General features: G+C 45.9%; 1 protein-coding gene across 6 annotated transcripts in view; it reads right to left on the bottom strand.

Annotated features, from left to right (window-relative positions):
* Positions 1–24,867, bottom strand: part of LOC106583506 (neurofascin) — a 161,214-nt gene that overhangs the window by 36,592 nt on the left and 99,755 nt on the right. For all 6 annotated transcript variants that reach the window (XM_082967617.1, XM_045705761.2, XM_082967620.1 and 3 more), the window contains 5 exons: positions 22,656–22,673; positions 14,823–14,928; positions 9,710–9,906; positions 9,253–9,375; positions 7,644–7,814 (listed from right to left, as the gene is read on the bottom strand). In XM_082967617.1, the coding sequence (XP_082823743.1) occupies positions 7,644–7,814; positions 9,253–9,375; positions 9,710–9,906; positions 14,823–14,928; positions 22,656–22,673 (615 nt within the window). The remainder of the gene's footprint in view (positions 1–7,643; positions 7,815–9,252; positions 9,376–9,709; positions 9,907–14,822; positions 14,929–22,655; positions 22,674–24,867) is intronic.

Here is a 24,867-nt window from a genome sequence, read left to right on the forward strand (position 1 = left end):
AATTCTAATCAAACACAATCATTAGAGTTTAGGTTTAATCCAAAACTCACTTCCGACACTATAAGTGTACAAGCTCCTTATAAGGATGAGAGACAAATGAAAACGAATTGGTTTATTATTTTCATGCTTCTATGTCAGCATCTCCGCCAAGCAAACGGATTAAACGGTTAATCTACATCCGTAGAATGTCCTCATCCATCTCTTTATGCCGCCCACGTAGCATTGGCTCGTTTTCCTGTTTGTTCCGCAACCAGATCAACCTGTTAGCTGTTCCTTTGTCTGTCAACTCCCACGGAGTGCCATTTAAACCAGAGGAGAACGAAAAACAACAACGTTGATCTCTGACTTTCAGTCCGCCAGAGAAAAGAGACCAGATGAAATACAGAAAACATACTGTTTCTTCTTTCCTTTCCTTTCTTCTAAGGAAATCGTTTGATCTAAATGAAAGAGCATATTTTTGGGTTGCTGAGTTCAGATATTTCAGTGACATGCTTCATATAACAACACCACCGCAGGGCTTAGGCATTAGGCTGGTGATGTTAAATCACTAACATTTTCCCCTGCCAACGTTTGGATCCTTTCCAGAACCTTATGCGCTCTAAGTCGGGTTCAGGGTTCGGTCATTAAAGGATTTATCCTCTTAAAGATAATGTATCAGAAATGTTGTACTGCGTCATGAAGGGAGGTTACACAAAAATCCGTGGCAACACTCGTGGCTGTGAGCTGCTTATTTGTTTGTTGCGTTTTAAGGACAGAAAATGGTGTGCTATTGGTGGGATAACTCAAACATTTCATAACACAGTACTTACCCTTTACCTCAAAATTCTAAATAATACACATAAATAAATACAACACTTCAACAGACAGTAAAACATATACGACCGTGAGTGAGTGTTGTGAGTGTTGCCAAACTTTAAAGACCTTAGGTCGAATTAGAAGGTTAACCCACATTAAAAGGAACTAGCCTCAAGAGTAATGGGGCTATAATGAACCAGGCACAATTAGCATTAGCTTCTTCTGTGATGCAGATCTGATCTGTAGGCCTATGGGATTAAATCATTTGTTAACGGTTAGCATCTCCAGTGCCCTGCAGACAGAGAGTGTGGCAGTGTTGTTAGTGACACTTGGAGAGTATCTCAGGGATTAGTACAAACAACTGGCACAGACCATACGGGTAACTGCCAAAATAATGGAAACACATGAGTAAATTAGGGATACAAAGTATATTGAAAGCAGGTGCTTCCACACAGGTGTAGTTCCTGAGTTAATTAAGCAATTAACATCCCATCATGCTTAGGGTCATGTATAAAAATGCTGGGCAGGCCATTCTTTCGGCTACCATGGTTATGCCCCCATAGGATGACAATGCCCCCATCCACAGGGCACGAGTTGTCACTGAATTGTTTGATGAGCATGAAAATTATGTAAACCATATGCCATGGCTGTCTCAGTCACTAGATCTCAACCCAATTGAACACTTATGGGAGATTCTGGAGAGGTGCCCGAGACAGCCTTTTCCACCACCATCAACAAAACACCAAATTATCGAGTTTCTCATGGAAGAACGGTGTCACATACTTCCAAAAGAGTTCCAGACACCTTTATGCCAAGGTGCATTGAAGCTGTTTTGGTTGGTGGTGCACTGTTAAAATGAAGTGCTTTGTTACACCAAAACGTGTGGCAACTGAGCTGCCACCAACTTGAAGGAGACGAAACCTTAACTTTGCTGGAGTATTGAAACACGTCATCCTGAGATGCTTTGAAACATTATACGGTGTGCTGTAACACCACTTAATTAAGTGTTGTACAACACCTTGCCAGGAACTGGGAGCACTAACAAAAAAGGTTGAAAACACTATTATGGTTTTTCAAGTAGTTCTGCCCAGTGCAGAATTAGATCCCTTCTATTTGGAGTAATTTCCTCTTTCTAAAGCTTCTAAACATAATGATGATGTTGCCTCTTTCTAAAGCTTCTAAACACTATGATGCTGTTTATTCTTTATAAAGCTTCTAAACACTGTGATGCTGTTTCCTCTTTCTAAAGCTTCTAAACACTATGATGCTGTTTACTCTTTCTAAAGCTTCTAAACACTATGATGCTGTTTATTCTTTATAAAGCTTCTAAACACTATGATGCTGTTGCCTCTTCTAAAGCTTCTAAACACTATGATGCTGTTTACTCTTTATAAAGCTTCTAAACACTATGATGCTGTTGCCTCTTCTAAAGCTTCTAAACACTATGATGCTGTTGCCTCTTCTAAAGCTTCTAAACACTATGATGCTGTTTACTCTTTATAAAGCTTCTAAACACTATGATGCTGTTTACTCTTTATAAAGCTTCTAAACACTATGATGCTGTTTACTCTTTATAAAGCTTCTAAACACTATGATAATGTTTCCTCTTTCTATAGCTTCTAAACACTATGATGCTGTTTCCTGTTTCTATAGCTTCTAAACACTATGATAATGTTTCCTCTTTCTATAGCTTCTAAACACTATGATGCTGTTTCCTGTTTCTATAGCTTCTAAACACTATGATACTGTTTCCTCTTTCTATAGCTTCTAAACACTATGATGCTGTTGCCTCTTCTAAAGCTTCTAAACACTATGATGCTGTTGCCTCTTCTAAAGCTTCTAAACACTATGATGCTGTTTCCTCTTTATAAAGCTTCTAAACACTATGATGCTGTTTCCTCTTTATAAAGCTTCTAAACACTATGATACTGTTTCCTCTTCCAAAGCTTCTAAACACGATGATGCTGTTTCGTCTTTATAAAGCTTCTAAACACTATGATGCTGTTTCCTCTTTCTAAAGCTTCTAATCACTATGATGCTGTTTCGTCTTTCTAAAGCTTCTCAACACAATGATGCTGTTTCATCTTTCTATAGCTTCTAAACACTATGATGCTGTTTCCTCTTTATAAAGCTTCTAAACACTATGATACTGTTTCCTCTTTCTATAGCTTCTAAACACTATGATGCTGTTTTGAATCCTTTCTAGCGCAGATTTAGATCCCTTTTTCTGGTGTCTTAATGTTTATCATTTTATACTTTTTTGACAGGCATTGTCAAGCACAGTGTTCAAACCACCATTAGTAATTGAACTGCAAGACCTGAGGATTCTGAATTTGCCTCTTCCATTGACGATCATGTGGGGGAATGGATACTGTCCTCATTGAACGTCAATTCATTAGGATTCATTAACCTCATGGGACATCTAGCTTAACTTACTAATATAGAAATATTCCTGTCTTTCTTCAAACATGCATATAAGATTGTATGAAAGAATCATAGAGTCTAAACAATTTGAATTACCCACAATCCTCCATAAACAAAGTCATGTGGCAAGATAAGAAATGCAAGAAAGGGCTCTTGAGTGGTGCAGCGGTCTAAGGCACTCCATCTCAGTGCTGGAGGTGTCACTATAGACACCCTGGTTCAAATCCAGGCTGGATCACAACTGGCCGTGATTGGGAGTACCATAGGGTGGCGCACAATTGGCCCAGCGTTGTCTGGGTTTGGCCGGTGTAGGCCGCCATTGTAAATAAGAATTTGTTCATAACTGACCTACCTTGTTAAATAGAATAAATGCAAGGTGAGATAAAACCAATGAGTTCAATCACTCAATTTATTCTCTTTTTGGTTATCCTCATGAAATTTTGAGCAACAAATTCATTTATAATTATTTTTATATTAAATTTACATTAAAGGTATTTTAAGGGTATTTAAAAGTTTTAAAGATATTTTTGTGGTATTTTGACACTTTATGGAGACAGTTATGAAATGACAGAGGAGACACAGATTGGTGGAAGAAACAGATTGTAGGGTTGGAGCGGGTAATTGAACCCCGGGCTTTGGTGGGGATAGGGGTGACCTGTCTAAGCTGGAACTAGTTAGCGTTATCGCTAGACCACGGGTTCTGCACAACTTCTATTCATACATTTTTATTAAATATATGTTAGTTGTTTTTTTTGGCAATTTTAATTCACCCCAGAATCATTTTATACAGTGTGGCTGTATGGTTGAGTGGGTAAAATTCCATTTTACTGCCCCTCCGGTTTCTAATCTGTCTAAAGCATTGAAAAAATAAAGGTGGAATACAACAACAACAAAAATGCATAGGGACTTATCATCGATCAATATTTAGGCTATTATCCATTTGCATTTCTAAACCATTGACTGTATGAAAAACACAGTTTGTGTGTCGTGTGATGCTGCTTTTACATGCACTGAAACCTCAAAAAGTGTTTTCACAACGCTATCTTAAAAACACCAATTTTCAGGTTGAAGAACCACTTTGGGTGTTTCAGAGAACTTCATTTCTGTTTTAAAACACATTCTGAGTATTAAAACACTTACATTGGGTTTACAGTCAAACACACACCAAACACAAGAGCTCAGCATAGGTGAACTACTTTTCATGGTTTCATTACACAATCAAGTGTTTTGAGACTTTCTATTTTAACAATGTTGCCCAACGCCCTATTGAGACACTATGTTGGTGTTACCTTCCTTTTGGCTGTTACTTGTATGCACGCCATCACCATGACAAGTAGCTATGGTGACATTACAGCCATGGCAACGCGCAGCCATGGCAAAGTGTAGCCAATAGCCATGCTTGATCGATAGCCTCCCATGGTGCACTGAGACCCGAGAAGAAAACTAGGCCTGGCCCCCAGGGACAAGCTTACTACCACGTGTGCACGCGCATGTACATGTGTGTAAGAGATACTCATTATGACAGGTGGTGCAGCTCTATCCATCTCCTATGCTCGCTCTCCGTGTGTGAACATTTGCATCTGCATGCTTATAATAATGAATGAACGAACAATGAATCATCAACACAAATGCTCTTATTTGCATGCATGATTTAGGATAATCCCTGTTTACTCAGCCTTCTCTTACACGACCTTCCCATAGGGTGTTAGTTGGGGACTGTCCCCATTCTGTCCCTATGAGAGTCCCCTCACATGCCATCACTCCCAGGCCTACTCCCCAGGGCAAGGGCAGTAGGAACATATGCCACTGGTTCCCCCTCTGGCTAGGGGCTGACTGTGGAATGGGCTTGGGTTAAGGGCTTTATGATACACAGGAGGAGAGGAGAAGCTTTACTCTGTCCAATTCTCCAAGTGATGGGCAATTAATTAGATACAGGGTGTGTGTGTGTGTGTGTGTGTGTGTGTGTGTGTGTGTGTGTGTGTGTGTGTGTGTGTGTGTGTGTGTGTGTGTGTGTGTGTGTGTGTGTGTGTGTGTGTGTGTGTGTGTGTGTGTGTGTGTGTGTGTGTGTGTGTGTGTGTGTGTATGTGTGTGTGTGTGGGTAACTGTGGGGCAGGGCGAGGGGGGAGAGACCAAAGGGGATGTATTTTAGGAAGAGAAGCCCTTTCTAACCCCCTCTTGGACTGCTACAGTGCCCCAGGGAGATTCCCCAAACCTCTACTGTCAGATCTGACTTAGTTTGGAGAGGCTCTAAGTCTAAGGGCATGTTTGACATTGGTTGAGTTAAGGGACAACCTCAATTGGCCTATTGTCAGAGTTACTGCATATGCAATGAGTCAGCTTCTGAGAGAGAAGGATATGCAAGGATAAAGGACCTTATGGGCAATCAACCCCGTGTTATATTTTGCCTGTGAGAGGTATTGGTTAGGGTGAGTGTCATCAGGGTGTGTAAATAATAAAACACGCAACACTTGAATTCAATTCAGTTTAGCTGGCCGGTTAGCAGGCCAAGGTTAAGGTTTAGGTGCTTGCTATTGAAGGACTATATCAGTCTGGGAATAATGTTAATAGTATTGAAAGAAAAGCCATTGAGCGGACAGATTAACAGGTTAGGCTATGATGCTAGCTGTGTTAGCTAGCTGTGTTGTTAACAGATCCATTGCACTGAGAAGTTAGCATTTGCAGGCTAGGCTACGTGGCTAGCTGTTTAGGATGATGACCGGGTACTGCTGGGGGTGAAGGGTGGGGGGTAACAGGAAGTGTGTGTCTGGACTGGACTGACCACCATATGGGTCAGTGGAGTTGACAGAGGAAGTGTCGTTATACGGCTTTGAAAAACACACACAGGCCTGTCAGCATGCAGCACACACACACACACACACACATCCCCCCCACACACACACACACACACACACGGTAAGGATGAAAACACACGCACAGAGACACCCCTGTACATACACATTCACAAAATGTAAATACATTTTTACAGAGGGGTTGATTTCCAGTTCCAAGAGAGCTGTAAGAATGGTTGGGCACTGAGCACCGAGCAGCTTCTCCCCTGTGTCAGAAATGAGCACTGGGCAACTTCTCACCTGCATCAGAAATGAGCACTGAGCAGCTTCTCCCCTGCATCAGAAATGAGCACTGAGCAGCTTCTCCCCTGCATCAGAAATGAGCACTGGGCAGCTTCTCCCCTGTATCAGAAATGAGCACTGGGCACTGAGCAGCTTCTCCCCTGCATCAGAAATGAGCACTGAGCAGCTTCTCCCCTGTGTCAGAAATGAGCACTGGGCACTGAGCAGCTTCTCCCCTGTGTCAGAAATGAGCACTGAGCAGCTTCTCCCCTGCATCAGAAATGAGCACCGAGCAGCTTCTCCCCTGTGTCAGAAATGAGCACTGAGCACTGAGCAGCTTCTCCCCTGTGTCAGAAATGAGCACCGAGCAGCTTCTCCCCTGCGTCAGAAATGAGCATTGAGCAGCTTCTCCCCTGCATCAGAAATGAGCACTGAGCAGCTTCTCCCCTGTGTCAGAAATGAGCACTGAGCAGCTTCTCCCCTGCATCAGAAATGAGCACTGAGCAGCTTCTCCCCTGTGTCAGAAATGAGCACTGGGCACTGAGCAGCTTCTCCCCTGTGTCAGAAATGAGCACCGAGCAGCTTCTCCCCTGTGTCAGAAATGAGCACTGAGCAGCTTTCTCCCCTGCGTCAGAAATGAGCACTGAGCAGCTTCTCCCCTGCATCAGAAATGAGCACTGGGCAGCTTCTCCCCTGCATCAGAAATGAGCACTGGGCAGCTTCTCCCCTGTATCAGAAATGAGCACTGGGCAGCTTCTCCCCTGCATCAGAAATGAGCACTGAGCAGCTTCTCCCTGTGTCAGAAATGAGCACTGAGCAGCTTCTCCCCTGCGTCAGAAATGAGCACTGAGCAGCTTCTCCCCTGCGTCAGAAATGAGCACTGAGCAGCTTCTCCCCTGCGTCAGAAATGAGCACTGAGCAGCTTCTCCCCTGCGTCAGAAATGAGCACTGGGCAGCTTCTCCCCTGCGTCAGAAAAAGAGAAATGTCAACTTCTTACAGACAGACGGGCACTGTGGAGAAATCCTCTGTCAGGAACAATTGTGGCAGAGCTGGAGGAGCGAACACAGCCACAGCACACACTGAGGAACAAAGGAGAAAGTCCTGGTAAAATAACATCCTGTACATGTCATGGCCTAGGCCACCACTAGAGGGAGACATCTCATATTTCATGTGAGGCACACAGGTTGACCATACAATAGATTATCCTATTCATACACAGCAATAGAACATGACTACATTCAAAGACTTTTGGTGGGTGTAGGGATAGGGGTGTGTGTGTGTGTGTGTGTGTGTGTGTGTGTGTGTGTGTGTGTGTGTGTGTGTGTGTGTGTGTGTGTGTGTAGCCTACTTACTGGTCTGCACTTTGAGTGTGTAGGGGTTCTTCTGCTGGATGGTGTGTGTGAAGAGGAACCGGGCGTTGCAGCTGTAGTCTGTGTGGGAGTCTTTAGCCAGAACATTAGAGAAATACAGATCTCCATTCAGACCCATGGACACACGCCTATCTTGGGTTATAGACATCATGTCTGTGGAGAGAGAGAAGGACGGAGGGAGGGAGGGAGAGAGGGAGGATTGGAGTGAGGGAAAGGACAGAGGGAGAGAGAGAGAGAAAGAGAAGGGAGGCGGTAGAGAGAGAGGAAGGAGGGAGGGAGAGATGAGAGAGGGAGAGGTAAGGATGGGGGAGGAAAGAGAGGTAAATATGGGGGAGAATGAAGAGAGAGGGAGTGAGTGAGTGAGAAAGATCCTAAATCATTTAGACTGTATGCTTCATAATGGACCATAACATGATCTAATTTCAGATGCTCCACTAGACTGGCCAAGCGGAGTACCTACATCTCATGTGACTTGAAAAACAGAGTCAGTCCCAACCAGGTAGATAAAGATCAAATAGACATTACCCTTTAAACTCTAACTGTAATCTGGTCTCATTGGCTTAAACTCCTAACTAGACTGGACCTGAGCTGAGTGTATGTAGCGTGTAATAGAGTACCAGCAGTGTTAGGACACACAGTGGTAGCCAGTGGGGCCAGCCATAGACAATATATCCTATCTAGGATTCTATATCTATGGTGCCAGCTAGGTCAGCTCTAGTGTTCTCATCCTCTGTGATGATGTAGCACTGGGACTGGGACTTGTCACTCTGGGGCTCTGTGTTAATGTTAACTCCTAACACACACAGATGCTCCCGACAGATGATCACACACTCGGTAACCAAGACGAGTGACAGGGCCAATCTGGTTGTCTTGACGGTGACGTGGTCCAATCATCCCCCAGCCGGTGGTCAAATGTAGTGGTGGTGTGTAACTGTGACTGGGCAATGTGCCATAATGCTATGATTGCTATAATCTACTGTATGTATTATGTTCATAATGGCCCCATGGTTATAATTAGCTTGGCTTATTAAGATTTAGTGAAGTGAGAGTAGTGGAGTACAGTCCAGAGAGTATAGCAACACCATTAGCCGTGAAGGACTACTTCAGTCTGGGCTCTTAAAATGGCTTCTGCCTGCTCTTGGGTTCTGGCCTCTCAGCTCTTTACCCAGCAGTCAGATAATTACACACACACACACACACACACACACAGAATTACAGTGGGTCAGCAGTAACACACACCACTAGAGAAGAGGATAGAGAGATAGAAAGGAGGGAGAGAGAGTGAACGAGTGATCAAGCGAGAGAGAGAGACAGAGAAAGAAAGTGAGGATATCTTGAGAGTGAGAGGTTTGAAACATTTCTAGACAGAAGAGAGAGAGAGGGGAGAGAGAGCGGGAGAGAGAGCGGGAGAGAGAGCGGGAGAGAGAGAGGGAGAGAGAGAAAAGAAAGCGATAGCATTAAATAGCAAGTGACAGAAGAGCTGAGAGGTCACCTAAGAGGACAAACGACTGGGATAAAGAGGGACAGAAGGACACATAGGGAGAGGGGGACAGACAGACATAGAGAGAGACAGAGAGAGAGATGGACTCACCGCTGTTCATCCAGAAGGTGTGTGGAGGGGGTAGGCCTGGAGGAGGGTTACAGGCCAAGACCAGGGAAGAACCCTCAGCCACTACCACTGGCTCCAACACCTCCTTAGGCCACAGAGGGGACTCTGACAGAGGGAGGGGGAGAGATATTTAGATGACATGAGATCACAGGGGGCTGCTGAGGGGAGATGGCTCATAATAATGGCCTGAACGGAGAAAATGTAATGGCATCGAACACCTGGGAACCATGTGTTTGATGTATTTGATACCATTCCACTGATTCCACTCCAGTCATTACCACGAGCCCATCCTCCTCAATTAAGGTGCCACCAACCACCCGTGTATGAGATACTTATTACAAGTCATATTCACTTTATAACATTTCAGAATATAGCCTACTGATTTTTTTTGTCTGTGTGTGTGTGTGTGTGTGTGGATGTTTATTAACAGACTCCTCACTGGACACTCGTAGTAGGATCTTGTTGGTCAGCGCCGTTCCAAAGTCGTTAGAAGCGAAACACTGGTATTCCCCCTCATAGCCCTCTGGCCTCCCTCCGCTCCGGAAGCTAATCTCCAGCGTTCCCGAGCGCTTCCGCATCGTCACCCGTGGATCCTTCCCCACGTTGAAGAACTTCCCGTTCCTTCGCCATGAGAACCTGACTCACCATGGAAACAAACAGAACACAACAGAACAGGGTCAGAACCATAGAGATACCATAGATATATCTACAGTGGGGTTAAACAGGATTAGTCAGTGATGTCAGAAATCTCAACATCCTTCTTCAACAATTCTTCCTAGTCTGGTTGACGACATCACTGAATAATGCTTCTTCTTCTCAACCACCAAGGGGTTTTGAGCGACTTCAATAGGACCCAGATTAAGCCAAAGCACTCGTGAAATAAAAATCACTGTTTGAGAAGATTCTCCAATTAGAAATGCTTTTAAGGCCAGGAGAAAAGTCCGTGCAACAACACAAAATGTTTTTTTTTTTTTCAGAAGCTCTTTTGATTGGTTAACCAATGATTACAGCATGTGGTTGCATAACTGCTAGGGCTGCTATTTTGGAAGGGGATTATAGAGCATGTCATATTTACATAACAAACTGTATAGTAGAGGAAAAGACTGAAGAGGAGATTAGGGGAGAGAAGAGGGGAGGAGGACAGGATAGAAGCGGAGGAGAGGAGAGGGGAGGACAGGATAGAAGAGGAGGAGAGGATAGAAGAGGAGAGATTAGGGGAGAGTAGAGGTGAAGAGTGGAGAGGAGGAGGAGGGGGAGGACAGGATAGAAGAGGAGGAGAGGGGAGGGGAGGACAGGATAGAAGAGGAGAGATTAGGGGAGAGTAGAGGTGAAGAGTGGAGAGGAGGGGAGGACAGGATAGAAGAGGAAGAGAGGAGAGGGGACGGGAGGACAGGATAGAAGAGGAGAGATTAGGGGAGAGAAGAGGTGAAAAGTGGAGAGGAGGGGAGGAGGGGGAGGACAGGATAGAAGAGGAGATTAGTGGAGAGGAGGGGAGGGGGAGGGCAGAAGAGGAGGGGAGGAGAGAAGACAGCAGAGGAGAGTCCAGTCCCATAGCTCTGTCTGTGGCAGACTATAGAACCAGGGCCGTAGGACCAGACCTACAGCAAGACGATCACTCTATATGAGGCTGTATGGAAGCCAACAGGACTGTTTGGGGCTGAATGAGTGATTGATCCCTCTTGGAATGATCCATGAGCATGAATAGTCAACGGGGCGCATTATTCTAACACAATTACTTTGCTGGGAAGGATGAGGGGTGTGTGTGTGCGCATTGTGTGTGTGAGCGGGCATGTGTTTGTGCATTGAGTGTGTATTTGTGTGTGCGTGTTTGTGTGCATGTGTAGCAGTGTGTGTGTTGTGAGTGTGTGTAAACCTTCACTGTGCCTCAAAACAAACAAAAAGCACCCCTGAATGAGATCACGGTGCTCAGCTGGTCAGAGCCACCTTACACAACCACAGGAGACTAAGGGTTTGTGTGTGTGTGTGTGTGTGTGTGTGTGTGTGTGTGTGTGTGTGTGTGTGTGTGTGTGTAACCCTAATTGCTCCTGTAAGTCTCTCTGGATAAGAGCGTCTGCTAAATGACTAAAATGTCAAATGTAAATAGTGTGTGTGTGTGTGTGTGTGTGTGTGTGTGTGTGTGTGTGTGTGTGTGTGTGTGTGTGTGTGTGTGTGTGTGTGTGTGTGTGTGTGTATGCCTTGTCATGTATTATGTCATCTGCTGGCATGAGGGGAGAGGAGGGGGAGTGAGGGGAAAGGAGGGGGAGTGAGGGGAGAGGAAGGGGAGTGAGGGAAGAGGAGGGGGAGTGAGGGAAGAGGAGGGGGAGTGAGGGAAGAGGAGGGGGAGTGAGGGAAGAGGAGGGGGAGTGAGGGAAGAGGAGGCAGTAGATGGGAAAGGAGGGGGAGTGAGGGGAGAGGAGGCAGTAGATGGGAGGGGAGGGGGAGTGAGGGAAGAGGAGGGGGAGTGAGGGAAGAGGAGGGGGAGTGAGGGAAGAGGAGGCAGTAGATGGGAAAGGAGGGGGAGTGAGGGGAGAGGAGGCAGTAGATGTGAGGGGAGAGGAGGGGGAGTGAGGGGAGAGGAGGGGGAGTGTGGGAAGAGGAGGGGGAGTGAGAGAGAAAGGAGGGAGTTGTGGGGACAGGACGGGAGTGAGGGAGAGAGGAGGGGGTTGTGGGGAGAGGACAGGAGTGAGGGGAGAGGAGGGGGAGTGAGAGAGAGAGAGGAGGCGGTTGTGGGGAGAGGACAGGAATGAGGGAAGAGGAGGGGGAGTGAGGGAAGAGGAGGGGGAGTGAGGGGAGAGGAGGGGGTTGTGGGGAGAGGACAGGAGTGAGGGGAGAGGAGGGTGAGTGAGGGGAGAGGAGGCGGTTGTGGGGAGAGGACGGGAGTGAGGGGAGAGGAGGCGGTTGTGGGGAGAGGACGGGAGTGAGGGGAGAGGAGGCGGTTGTGGGGAGAGGACGGGAGTGAGGGGAGAGGAGGGGGTTGTGGGGAGAGGACGGGAGTGAAGGGAGAGGAGGAGTGAGAGAGAGAGAGAGGAGGCGGTTGTGGGGAGAGGACGGGAGTGAGGGGAGAGGAGGCGGTTGTGGGGAGAGGACAGGAGTGAAGGGAGAGGAGGGGGTTGTGGGGAGAGGACGGGAGTGAAGGGAGAGGAGGAGGAGTGAGAGAGAGAGAGAGGAGGCGGTTGTGGGGAGAGGACGGGAATGAGGGAAGAGGAGGGGGAGTGAGGGAAGAGGAGGGGGAGTGAGGGGAGAGGAGGGGGAGTGAGGGGAGAGGAGGGGGAGTGAGGGGAGAGGAGGGGGAGTGAGTGGAGAGGAGAGGGTTGTGGGGAGAGGACGGGAGTGAGGGGAGAGGACGGGAGTGAGGGGAGAGGAGGCACTAGAGGAATGGGGTAGGGGGAACAGGCTGGCATATCAGGTTTTTAGGAGCGGCAGGTAGCCTAGCGGTTATGGGCGTTGGGCCAGTAACCGAAAGGTCGCTAATTCGCATCCCCGAGCTGGCAAGGTGGTTAACCCCCAACAACAACTGCTCCCCAGGTGTTGATGACGTGGACACCAATTAAGACAGCCCCCCCGCACCTCTCAGATTCAGAGGTGTTTGAGTTAAATGCAGAAGAGACGTTTCAGTTGAAAGCATTCAGTGCAACTGACTAGGTATCCCCTTTCCCCAGGTGGAAGAAGGAGGGGGCGGGGTATCATGTGGGTTCAGTGGGATCATATTGTAATGTCAGGAGAGCTGGCTGGCTGTCATGGGCTGGCTGTCATGGGGTGGCTGTCATGGGGTGGCTGTCATGGGGTGGCTGGATGGCTGTCATGGGGTGACTGGATGGCTGTCATGGGGTGGCTGGATGGCTGTCATGTGGTGGCTGGATGGCTGTCATGGGGTGGCTGGTGGCTGTCATGGGGTGGCTGGATGGGTGGCTGGATGGCTGTCATGTGGTGGCTGTATGGCTGTCATGGGGTGGCTGGGTGGCTGTCATGGGGTGGCTGGTGGCTGTCATGGGGTGGCTGGCTGGCTGTCATGGGGTGGCTGGCTGGCTGTCATGGGGTGGCTGTTATTGGGTGGATGGTGGATGTCATGGGGTGGCTGGATGGCTGTCATGGGGTGGCTGGATGGCTGTCATGGGGTGGCTGGATGGCTGTCATGGGGTGGCTGGATGGCTGTCATGGGGTGGCTGTTATTGGGTGGATGGTGGCTGAGTGGCTGTCATGGGGTGGCTAGATGGCTGTCATGGGATGGCTGTCATGGGGTGACTGGATGGCTGTCATGGGGTGGCTGGATGGCTGTCATGGGGTGGCTGGATGGCTGTCATGGGGTGGCTGGATGGCTGTCATGGGGTGGCTGTTATTGGGTGGATGGTGGCTGAGTGGCTGTCATGGGGTGGCTAGATGGCTGTCATGGGATGGCTGTCATGGGGTGGCTGGATGGCTGTCATGGGGTGGCTGGTGGCTGTCATGGGGTGGCTGTCATGTGGTGGCTAGATGGCTGTCATGGGATGGCTGTCATGGGGTGGCTGTTATTGGGTGGATGGTGGCTGGGTGGCTGTCATAGGGTGGCTGGTGGCTGTCATGGGGTGGCTGGATGGCTGTCATGGGGTGGCTGTTATTGGGTGGATGGTGGCTGGGTGGATGTCATGGGGTGGCTGGATGGCTGTCATGGGGTGGCTGGATGGCTGTCATGTGGTGGCTGGATGGCTGTCATGGGGTGGCTGGATGGCTGTCATGGGGTGGCTGGGTGGCTGTCATGGGGTGGCTGGATGGCTGTCATGGGGTGGCTGGATGGCTGTCATGGGTGGCTGTTATTGGGTGGATGGTGGCTGGGTGGATGTCATGGGGTGGCTGGAGGCTGTCATGGGGTGGCTGGAGGCTGTCATGGGGTGACTGGATGGTTTGGAAGCGAGGAAAAGAAGTGGGGGTGGATTTAGGGGGTTAAGGCAAAGTGTGCCAATGAGTATGGGGTAGCGGTTTGGTGGGGTGCTGACAAGGTTCAGGTAGGGATTGGAATGGGGTCCAGGTGGAGAGTAGGGGGGTGAAATGGGGTGCAGGATGACAGAGCAGTCATGAGCTGGCCTATTCATGCTCACAATAATGACTGCCACCCTGTATAACTGTCACAGTGAGTCAGAGGAAGAGAGAGAGAGCAAAGTGACAAGGCAGGGTGACAGTAGGAAAGGGGAGTTAAAGAGGGAGACAACAGGAAGATAGGACTGAAGAGAAACAATAAAAAAAGGAGTGAGCTGGAGAGTAAATATGAGAGAAAAAGAACGAGAGAGGGATAACAAGTGGAGACCCAGCTTCAGTTGGGAGAAAGGGAGGGATAGAACAACGGTGTCGGAAAGTATGCAGGATGAAGAGAGAACGAAACAATCACAAACAAAAAGACAATAGAATAATCAGAGAGAGAGAGAGAGAGAGAGAGAGAGAGAGAGAGAGAGAGAGAGAGAGAGAGAGAGAGAAAGTGGGTGAGAGGGTGTGAGAAATTAGAGATGACAAGCTGAGTGGAAAAGCGAGGCGATAGATGAGGGAAGGACAGAGAGAGGGATGGGTATTTGTGTGTAACTCACGTTGGCACGGGGTTCCCCTTGGCCTCACATTCAATGATGATGTTGTCTCTAGGATCAACAATGTAGTCCTTCAATGACTGTTTCATTATGGTGGGAGGCTGCTTCACTGGAGAGAGAGAGAAAGAGAGAGACAAAGGAGAGAAAGAATGCAAACAGAGAGAGAGAGAAAAGGAGATAGCGCAAGATTCAGCAATAATGTCCGAGGAGGTGTGGTATATGGCCAACATACCACGGCTAAGGACTGCTCTTATGCACAATGCATTAGCCGTGGTACATTGGCCATATACCGCAAACCGCCGAGATGGGTTATTGCTATTATAAACTGGTTACCAACGCAATTAGAACAGTAAAAAGTAATTTTTTGTCATACCCGTGGTACATGTATACGTCTGATATATCACGGCTTTCAGCCAATCACCAGACAACCCAGCGCGCCACACACACACACACACACACACACACACACACACACACACACACACACACACACACACACACACACACACACACACACACACACACACACACACACACACACCAGCCATATCCAGGAGAAGTGAAGTGAGGAGGAGAGGATTGGGTTATGGTGTTGATACTGTGTATTCTCCCCTCCCTCTGGCCTTAACACAGCTGTGCTCACTCTTATTTAATTGCCCACTTAAGCCAGATGATTCCCCACTGTTATTCTGCCCTGGTCCACTTCTAGATCACTGAGCACTCATTCCGCTCTGTACTGTCACCACACATCTACCAGACCCAGGCTCGACTGTCAGGCCCGGTCTCGACTGTCAGGCCCGGCCTCGACTGTCAGGCCCGGCCTCGTCTGTCAGGCCCGGCCTCGTCTGTCAGGCCCGGCCTCGACTGTCAGACCCGGCCTCGACTGTCAGGCCCGGCCTCGTCTGTCAGGCCCGGCCTCGTCTGTCAGGCCCGGCCTCGTCTGTCAGACCCGGCCTCGACTGTCAGACCCGGCCTCGACTGTCAGACCCGGCCTCGACTGTCAGACCCGGCCTCGACTGTCAGACCCAGACTCGACTGTCAGACCCAGACTCGACTGTCAGACCCAGACTCGACTGTCAGACCCAGACTCGACTGTCAGAGCCAGACTCGTCTGTCAGACCCAGACTCGTCTGTCAGACCCAGATTCGTCTATCAGACCAAGTCTTGTCTATCAGATCCAGGCTCTTCTATCAGACCAAGCCTTGTCTATCAGATCCAGGCTCTTCTATCAGACCAAGCCTTGTCTATCAGATCCAGGCTCTTCTATCAGACCAAGCCTTGTCTATCAGACCCAGGCTCATCTATCAGACCAAGCCTTGTCTATCAGATCCAGCCTCAACTATCAGACCCAGTCTCAACTATCAGACCCAGCCTCAACTATCAGACCCAGCCTCAACTATCAGACCCAGACTCAACTATCAGACCCAGACTCAACTATCAGGCTCATCTATCAGACCCAGCCTCATCTATCAGACCCAGGCTCATCTATCAGACCCAGCCTCAACTATCAGGCTCATCTATCAGACCCAGTCTCATCTATCAGACCCAGCCTCATCTATCAGACCCAGGCTCAACTATCAGACCCACTCAACTATCAGACCCAGACTCAACTATCAGACCCAGCCTCAACTATCAGACCCAGCCTCAACTATCAGACCAAGACTCAACTATCAGGCTCATCTATCAGAACCAGGCTCAACTGTAAGGCCCAGCCTTTAAGATAACTTAGAACTTTCCCGATGACAAGCTGGACAGTCTGTTTCTTTCTTCCTGTTGTTATGATAACCGTGTCTTTCTACTGTACGTCCTACACTGCCTATATAACGATACACTGATACAGGTGTAAGATCTTAATTTGATCACCTTGATGCAGGAGAACTTTCCTGAAATGCAGGAATTTTACATATTTGAAGTGTATTTTAGGTTTAAAAAAGCTTCTGAAGTTAGTCATGTTCACTTTGAAATGTCATACTTGATTTTCCCTTTTGGAAAATGTATCAACCCCTACAAAAATGTCCATTAATTTTAAACGACATAATAATTCACATTATGGTTGCTGCATGATTATTTTCCCGCTGTAGCAAACTGGCTCAAATTGAGATCCTAAATCTGTACACTGACACTACACACTATCAAGCCCAGCCTCAAAGAAAATTGCTTGCCTCCACTCCCATTGTACAAAATAGCCCCAGTTGAAAGAGATACTTCCTTGCCATGATGTAACTACATGGGAGAGAGGAACAGCCGGTGAGTGTGTGTGTGTGTGTCACAAATCTTCTCCAGAGTAACCACAGTTTTAAAGGGAATAGCCCAAGTCTGACGGAAGTCCCCTTGCCAAGATAGAAAGCTTTCCGTTAGAGAGAAAGAGGGAATTCCATTGCCCATTACTATTCTCTATTTGTCCTCAGTTTGGGGATGCTGCCGGTTACCCAACTGTTCTTATGCACTACTGTAAACAATAGGTAACAGCCGGAGTCATCCATCCATTAGTGTTTCTATGGCAACCATACAAACACAGAGCTAGTTAACGTAAGTTGCTTCGGAATGGAAAAGAAAACCTGCTCCTAGTAGGGCTGTGGCTGTCATGACATTTAGTCAGCCAGTGATTGTCATGCAAATAACTGCCAGTCTCACGGTAATTGACCATTAATTAACATAAATACATTTAGCATCTCCTGGCTTCCACAAGCCACTGATGCTGACCTTTGGAACAACTACATTTTAAAAAGTCCATGTAATATAGCCTACACCTTCACAATAAATCCATAATTAATTTTAGGCTGGTCTAAAGAAACATGATATGAAGAAAAATGTAGTATATTTTGGAAGAACAGAATGGCATACTCTGAGTTGTCCTTATGTTAGGCCCTGATCTGGCTAGTCCATATGGTTGTGGGCTACACTAGTTCATTTAGCAGACAGCAATTGCTTAGAATTCCGTGGAATTATTTTATATTATTTTATAGTATGAAGAATACAATTGAACATATCTGAATAAAATAGAAAGGATATTTTCTCCAAAAGATTGGAGGGAGTGCGCACATGCGGCTATTCTGTGTTGAGCTGTTAACCTGTTTGGGATAGGGGGCAGTATTTTCACGGCCGGATAAAAAAACGTACCAATTTAATCTGGTTACTACTCCTGCCCAGAAACGAGAATATGCATATAATTAGTAGATTTGGATAGAAAACACTCTAAAGGTTCTAAAACTGTTTGAATGGTGTCTGTGAGTATAACAGAACTCATATGGCAGGCCAAAACATGAGAAGATTCCATACAGGAAGTGCCCTGTCTGACAATTTGTTGTCCTTCTGTAGCATCTCTATCGAAAATACAGCATCTACGCTGTAACATGACATTTTCTAAGGCTTCCATTGGCTCTCAGAAGGCGCCAGAAAGTGTAATGGGGTGTCTGCTGTCTCTGGGCGAAGAACAGCATGAGAATTTGTTAGTGGTCAGCCTGGGAACAGTGAGACTGAGAAGCGCTTCACGACAATTCTCCATTTTTTTCTTTCAGCCTTTGAATGAATACAACGTCGCCCGGTTGGAACATTATCGCTATTTTACGAGAAAAATAGCATAAAAATTCATTTTAAACAGTGTTTAACATGCTTCGAAGTACGGTAATGGAATATTCTGATTTTTTTTGTCACGAAATGCGCTCGCGCGTCACCCTTCGGATAGTGACCTGAACGCACGAACAAAACGGATCTATTTGAATATAACTATGGATTATTTGGAACCAAAACAACATTTGTTGTTGAAGTAGAAGTCCTGGGAGTGCATTCTGACGAAGAACAGCAAAGGTAATCCAATTTTTTTTTAATAGTAATTCTGAGTTTGGTGAGCCCCAAACTTGGTGGGTGTCAAAATAGCTAGCCATGATGGCCGGGCTATGTACTCAGAATATTGCAAAATGTGCTTTCGTCGAAAAGCTATTTTAAAATCTGACACCGCGATTGCATAAAGGAGTTCTGTATCTATAATTCTTAAAATAATTGTTATGTTTTTTGCGAACGTTTATCATGAGTAATTTAGTAAATTCACCGGAAGTTTGCAGTGGGTATGCTAGTTCTGAACATCACATGCTAATGTCAAAAGCTGGCTTTTGATATAAATATGAACTTGATTGAACAAAACATGCATGTATTGTATAACAATGTCCTAGGAGTGTCATCTGATGAATATCAAAGGTTAGTGCTGCATTTAGCTGTGGTTTTGGTTTTTGTGACATATATGCTTGCTTTGAAAATGGCTGTGTGATTATTTTTGGCAGGGTACTCTCCTGACATAATCTAATGTTTTGCTTTCACTGTAAAGCCTTTTTGAAATCGAACAATGTGGTTAGATTAATGAGAGTCTTGTCTTTAAAATGGTGTAAAATAGTCATATGTTTGAGAAATTGAAGTTATAGCATTTTTGAGGTATTTGTATTTCGCGCCACGCTCTACCATTGGATATTGGTGAGGCGTTCTGCTAGCAGAACGTCTGTCCATAAGTTAAGAAAGAAACAGGTCCTCCTATATGCTTAATTTAGAGTTATTAATGTAACTTTAGTTGTTCTACAAACGTTGGGCTATATGTTTTGATTTTTAATACATTGTAAGGCTGCATGATGAGACTAATGATGATTTGAAAAAAGCTGCATGAAAAGCATTTTTTTGCACAGGCTGTAAACACTTCATCAGTCTCTCATTCACTATTTGACAAGCACTTGATAATGCCTCAATTTTCCAGGTGGCATCACCTTTGTGTGGCCGTAATGCCCCCTAAAAGAATCCATGCCTTTTGCGGACAGTGGCCGTTGTGCCCTTGGGCTGATAAGGATGCGCAACTGTGCGCGTCCTTATCCAATTCTGAGGAGCATATTGATGATATTGGAAGAACTCTCCACGTTTACTTTTTGTCAGCCAACAAGATGAGTAGGCCTAACGAACAGCAAAAACACTAGTCTATGTCAATCTACTATCCCCAATAATACAAAAGTCGACCTATTCTATTCTGTACGATAAATAAATATTCCAAACACAGTCTGGGACAGTTGTGGGATGTGATAGATCCCAAATTAATACAACCACTAGCATCAGAAAAACGGTTTAAAGCAATGAGGCTGACGCAACAGATCAGAACTTTTGGCTTAAAATGTTGATAAACTATTAGGCAATTTCTTCACATTATAAGCTCAGCAATGCGCACACGGCAGTAGGCTATAGGTGTGAATGTTCCATTAGCAGGAAAACATCAATCTTTAAAAGTGACCACAAATGTGATTATGCATGTAATGCTTTTATTATTAAGGTGCATTTTTATGGTGAAAATGATCTTCCCAAAACTTGAAACTCACGTGCTGCGTATGTATGCCAGTTTTCTCTACACCCGTTGTGAAGCAGATTGATGTGCTTCATTTAAGTTATTTGGCCACTTTAGTTGTGATACAAACCTTACCAAAACATATAGGCCAGGCTACATGAGGTGTGCGACTATGATTTGAAAAAGTCGCAAAAAAAAGAAGAAGCGTGCTCTGTTTGCTGGGCATCATTCACAAGTGATAGGCTAATATTGTCACCCATCACACTATTATCATGCACCTGTCTCGAAACAGGGGCAGCTGAAAATAATACATGTCATCTATGCACTTAAATAGCGAATGGAGGATGCTTTTTCCTGTGGTTCATTTTCATGCCAGCCAGGTAGGCTATACTCCTGTTGAAAAGAGAAGCAATGTGCTTGATATTAGGAAAGTTGAGAAATAAATATAGTAGGCTTAGCCTATAGAAAGCTGATGGGATCCCCTCTGTTTTCTCATGCAATTGCATAGCCTATAGAGATTTTGCATGACATCAGCTCATAGGCTCTCATTAAGTGTTTCATTAGATTTGAATACATTTACATTTAAAGTGACTAGTAAATAGATCACTAGTCACTTTAAACAATGCCTCTCTAAATAATGCCACTTTAATAATGTCTACATATCTTACATTACTCATATCACATGTATATACTGTATTGAGACCCAATCACTGGCCACTTTAATAAATGGATCACTAGTCACTTTAAACAATGCCACTCTAAATAATGCCACTTTAATAATGTCTACATATCTTACATTACTCATATCACATGTATATACTGTATTTTATACCATCTACTGCACCTTGCCTATGCCGCTCGGCCATCACTCATCCATATATTTATATGTACATATTCTCATTCACCCCTTTAGATTTGTGTGTGATAGGTAATTGTTGGGAATTGTTAGATTGATAGTTAGATTTGTGTGTGTTAGGTAATTGTTGGAAATTGTTAGATTGATAGTTAGATTTGTGTGTGTTAGGTAATTGCTGGAAATTGTTAGATTACTTGTTAGATATTACTGCACTGTTGGAACTAGAAGCACAAGCATTTCACTACACTCGCATTAACATCTGTGTAACGCCCTGGCCATAGAGAGGGGTTTTTTGTTCTTTATTTTGGTTAGGCCAGGGTGTTACATTGGGTGGGCGTTCTATGTTCCTTTCTCTATGTTTTTGTATTTCTTTGTTTTGGGCCGTGTGTGGCTCCCAATCAGGCACAGCTGAAGCTCGTTGTTGCTGATTGGGATTCACACATAAGGAGCATGTTTTTCCTTTGGGTTTTGTGGGTAATTGTTTTGAATTTGTTTGCACCTGACAGGACTGTTTGGCTGTCGGTTTCTTGTTTTTGTCTAACGTGTTCTTTCTTTAATAAATTCCTGAAGATGAACACATCCTCCGCTGCACCTTGGTCTCATTTGAACGACGGCCGTTACAGAATTACCCACCAACAACGGAACAAGCAGCGGAGGAAGGAGAAGCGCCAAGAGAGGAGCGTTCAGGATTCATGGACTTGGGAGGAAATCCTGGACGGGAAAGGACCATGGGCTCAAGCTGGGGATTATCGCCGCCCGCAGTGGGAGATCGAGGCGGCGAGAGCTGAGAGGCGCTGGTATGAGGAAAGGGAGCGCAGCAGACACGAGAGGCAGCCCCAAAAAATGTTTTGGGGGGGCACACGGGGAGATTGGCGGAGTCAGGCGGTAGACCTGAGCCAACTCCCCGTGCTTACCGGAAGCAGCGTGGTACTGGTAAGACACCGTGTTATGCTGTGGAGCGCACGGTGTCCCCAGTGCGCGTTCAAAGCCCGGTGCGCTACATACCAGCCCCCCGCAAGTGCCATGCGAGTGCAGGCATCGAGCCAGGGCGGATGGTGCCAGCTCAGCGCGTCTGGTCTCCAGTGCGCCTCCTCGGTCCAGGTTATCCTGCGCCGGCGTTGCGCACTGTGTCTCCAGAGCGCTGGGAGGGTCCAGTTCGCCCAATGCCTGCTCTCCGCCCGTGCCGGGCCAAAGTGGGCATTCAGCCTGGAGTGTGGGTAAAGAGCGTCCGTACCAGAACTCCAGTGCTCCCCCACAGCCCGGTTTATCCTGTGCCTCCTCCTCGGACCAGGCCTCCAGTGGGTCTCCCCATCCTGGTCAGTCCGTGCCTGCTCCACGGACCAGGTCTCCAGTCATGCCTCATGGCCGCCGATGTGGCGGTAATACAGTCACCGTAACAGCCCTAGCTCCTAGTACTACAGCACGTAAACCATTAGATCATTTATGCTGTAAATGTGGGTTCAAATTGGTATTTTCATCCCCCATAGAGACACAATACACTCTAAGTAGAAAAAGTGCTATCTAGAACCAATAAGGGTTCTTCGGCTGTCCCCATAGGAGAACCCGTTGAATAACCATTTTTTTCTAAGAGTAAAGACAACAGACACAACAGAAAATAGACACAGTAGACACAATACAAATGATGACTGTGTTAATAGAGAATACTTACAGTCCTGCTGGATCTTTTCTGTTAGTCCCAAAGACAGTGAGTGAGAGAGAAGGGCAGAGAGAGAGAGAGAGAGAGAGAGAGAGATGTTGCAGGTGTTGTTAGTGATATTAGAGTGTTCATTGCAACACAGGCCTATAGCTAGAGCATGTCTACAGCGTTAAACAATGTTAGTCACATACTGCAGTTACAGTTCTATTGTTATGGATTAGGCATGTCATAAAATGTTATTCTACAAAACAAAGTTATTATACTGTTATATCCATGTTTTGTATGTAAAGTACATTTTGTTATTAGAGTAGCATAATACGTTTATTGACTACAATGACTGTGAATATGTCCTGAAACAATGAAGCTGAAACAATGAGATGTAAACTTACCTGTTGATGATTCCACATCGGGAAAAGGTTGATTTTAAAGGAGGGAGCAGCGGAGAGAGGGAAAGAGAGATGATATGATTTTCATCTGCTAGAATCAGCAAGTTAGTAATTTTCAAGAACAGTACAGATGAACATAAAATACACATATTTAATTATATTCCACTGCATAAATAATCTATCACAAAACAGTACATTTACATGTATAATATATTTCATATTGTCTTCATGTCACTCTTTAGCTACCCTGTAAATGGCCATGACTGACATACTGTAATTGACATACAGTAGTGGTCCAATGCTGTGTGTCTGATTGACAAGAGCCATTCCTCTCAGGACTTTCTGTCTTTATATGTACTACAGTCTCTCTCTGTGTGTGTCTGTGTGTGTCTGTGTGTGTGTGTGAGTCCTCTGTCTGACACTAATTAATAGAGCTTTCTGAGGCCAGCGGTGAAAGGTTGTGGAGTATAAAGAGACATTGAGGGTGCTGTAGAGGGTCGATGAGGTGGAACTACAGAGGTGATGACAGCTGATCGCCGTGTGTGTGAGGTCGAGAATAAGTAGTGTGCAGGTGTGGTTGACCTCCAAATAGCAGGTGCCCATGGCACTTTATTCCTATCAAATCATTTTTCATAACACCACTGTGAGACATTCACAGCTATTATTCTCCTTTATGAAAAAAAAAACAAGAGAGAACGGAGAGAGAAAAGGTCTCCTTTCCTTTGTCTCTTAGTTTCATATTCACACTGGAGTCAGTCCAATGGGAGGCACAAGCTTTTATACATGTTAGAATGGCCTGGTATAGGAGTAGCATATCAGGGTGTGTGTGTGTGTGTGTGTGTGTGTGTGTATTGATGTTTTGGCTGAAATCTGACAAACTTTTACAGATGCACAATCGAGAGCCTCCTGTCGGCAACTGTACCGCCCTCAACCGCAAGGCTCTCCAGAGGGTGGTGCGGTCAGCCCAACGCATCACTGGGGGCAAACTACCTGCCCTCCATGACACCTACAGCACCCGATGTCACAGGAAGGCCAAAAAGATCATCAAGGACTACAACCACCCGAGCCACTGCCTGTTCACCCCGCTATCATCCAGAAGGCGAGGTCAGTACAGGAGCATCAAAGAGATTGAGAAACAGCTTCTATCTCAAGGCCATCAGACTGCTAAACAGCCATCACTAGCACAGAGAGGCTGCTGCCCACATTGAGACCCAATCACTGGACACTTGAATAAATGGATCACTAGTCACTTTAAACAATGCCACTAAATAATGCCACTTTAATAATGGCTACATATCTTACATTACTCATATCACATGTATATACTGTATTTTATACCATCTACTGCACCTTGCCTATGCCGCTCGGCCATCGCTCATCCATATATTTACAGTGCCTTGCGAAAGTATTCGGCCCCCTTGAACTTTGACCTTTTGCCACATTTCAGGCTTCAAACATAAAGATATAAAACTGTAATTTTTTGTGAAGAATCAACAACAAGTGGGACACAATCATGAAGTGGAACGAAATTTATTGGATATTTCAAACTTTTTTAACAAATAAAAAACTGAAAATTTGGGCGTGCAAAATTATTCAGCCCCCTTAAGTTAATACTTTGTAGCGCAACCTTTTGCTGCGATTACAGCTGTAAGTCGCTTGGGGTATGTCTCTATCAGTTTTGCACATCGAGAGACTGAAATATTTGCCCATTCCTCCTTGCAAAACAGCTCGAGCTCAGTGAGGTTGGATGGAGAGCGTTTGTGAACAGCAGTTTTCAGTTCTTTCCACAGATTCTCGATTGGTTTCAGGTCTGGACTTTGACTTGGCCATTCTAACAC

This window comes from Salmo salar, chromosome 22, assembly GCF_965601325.2.
Source record: "Salmo salar chromosome 22, fSalSal1, whole genome shotgun sequence".
Taxonomy (NCBI): domain Eukaryota; kingdom Metazoa; phylum Chordata; class Actinopteri; order Salmoniformes; family Salmonidae; genus Salmo; species Salmo salar.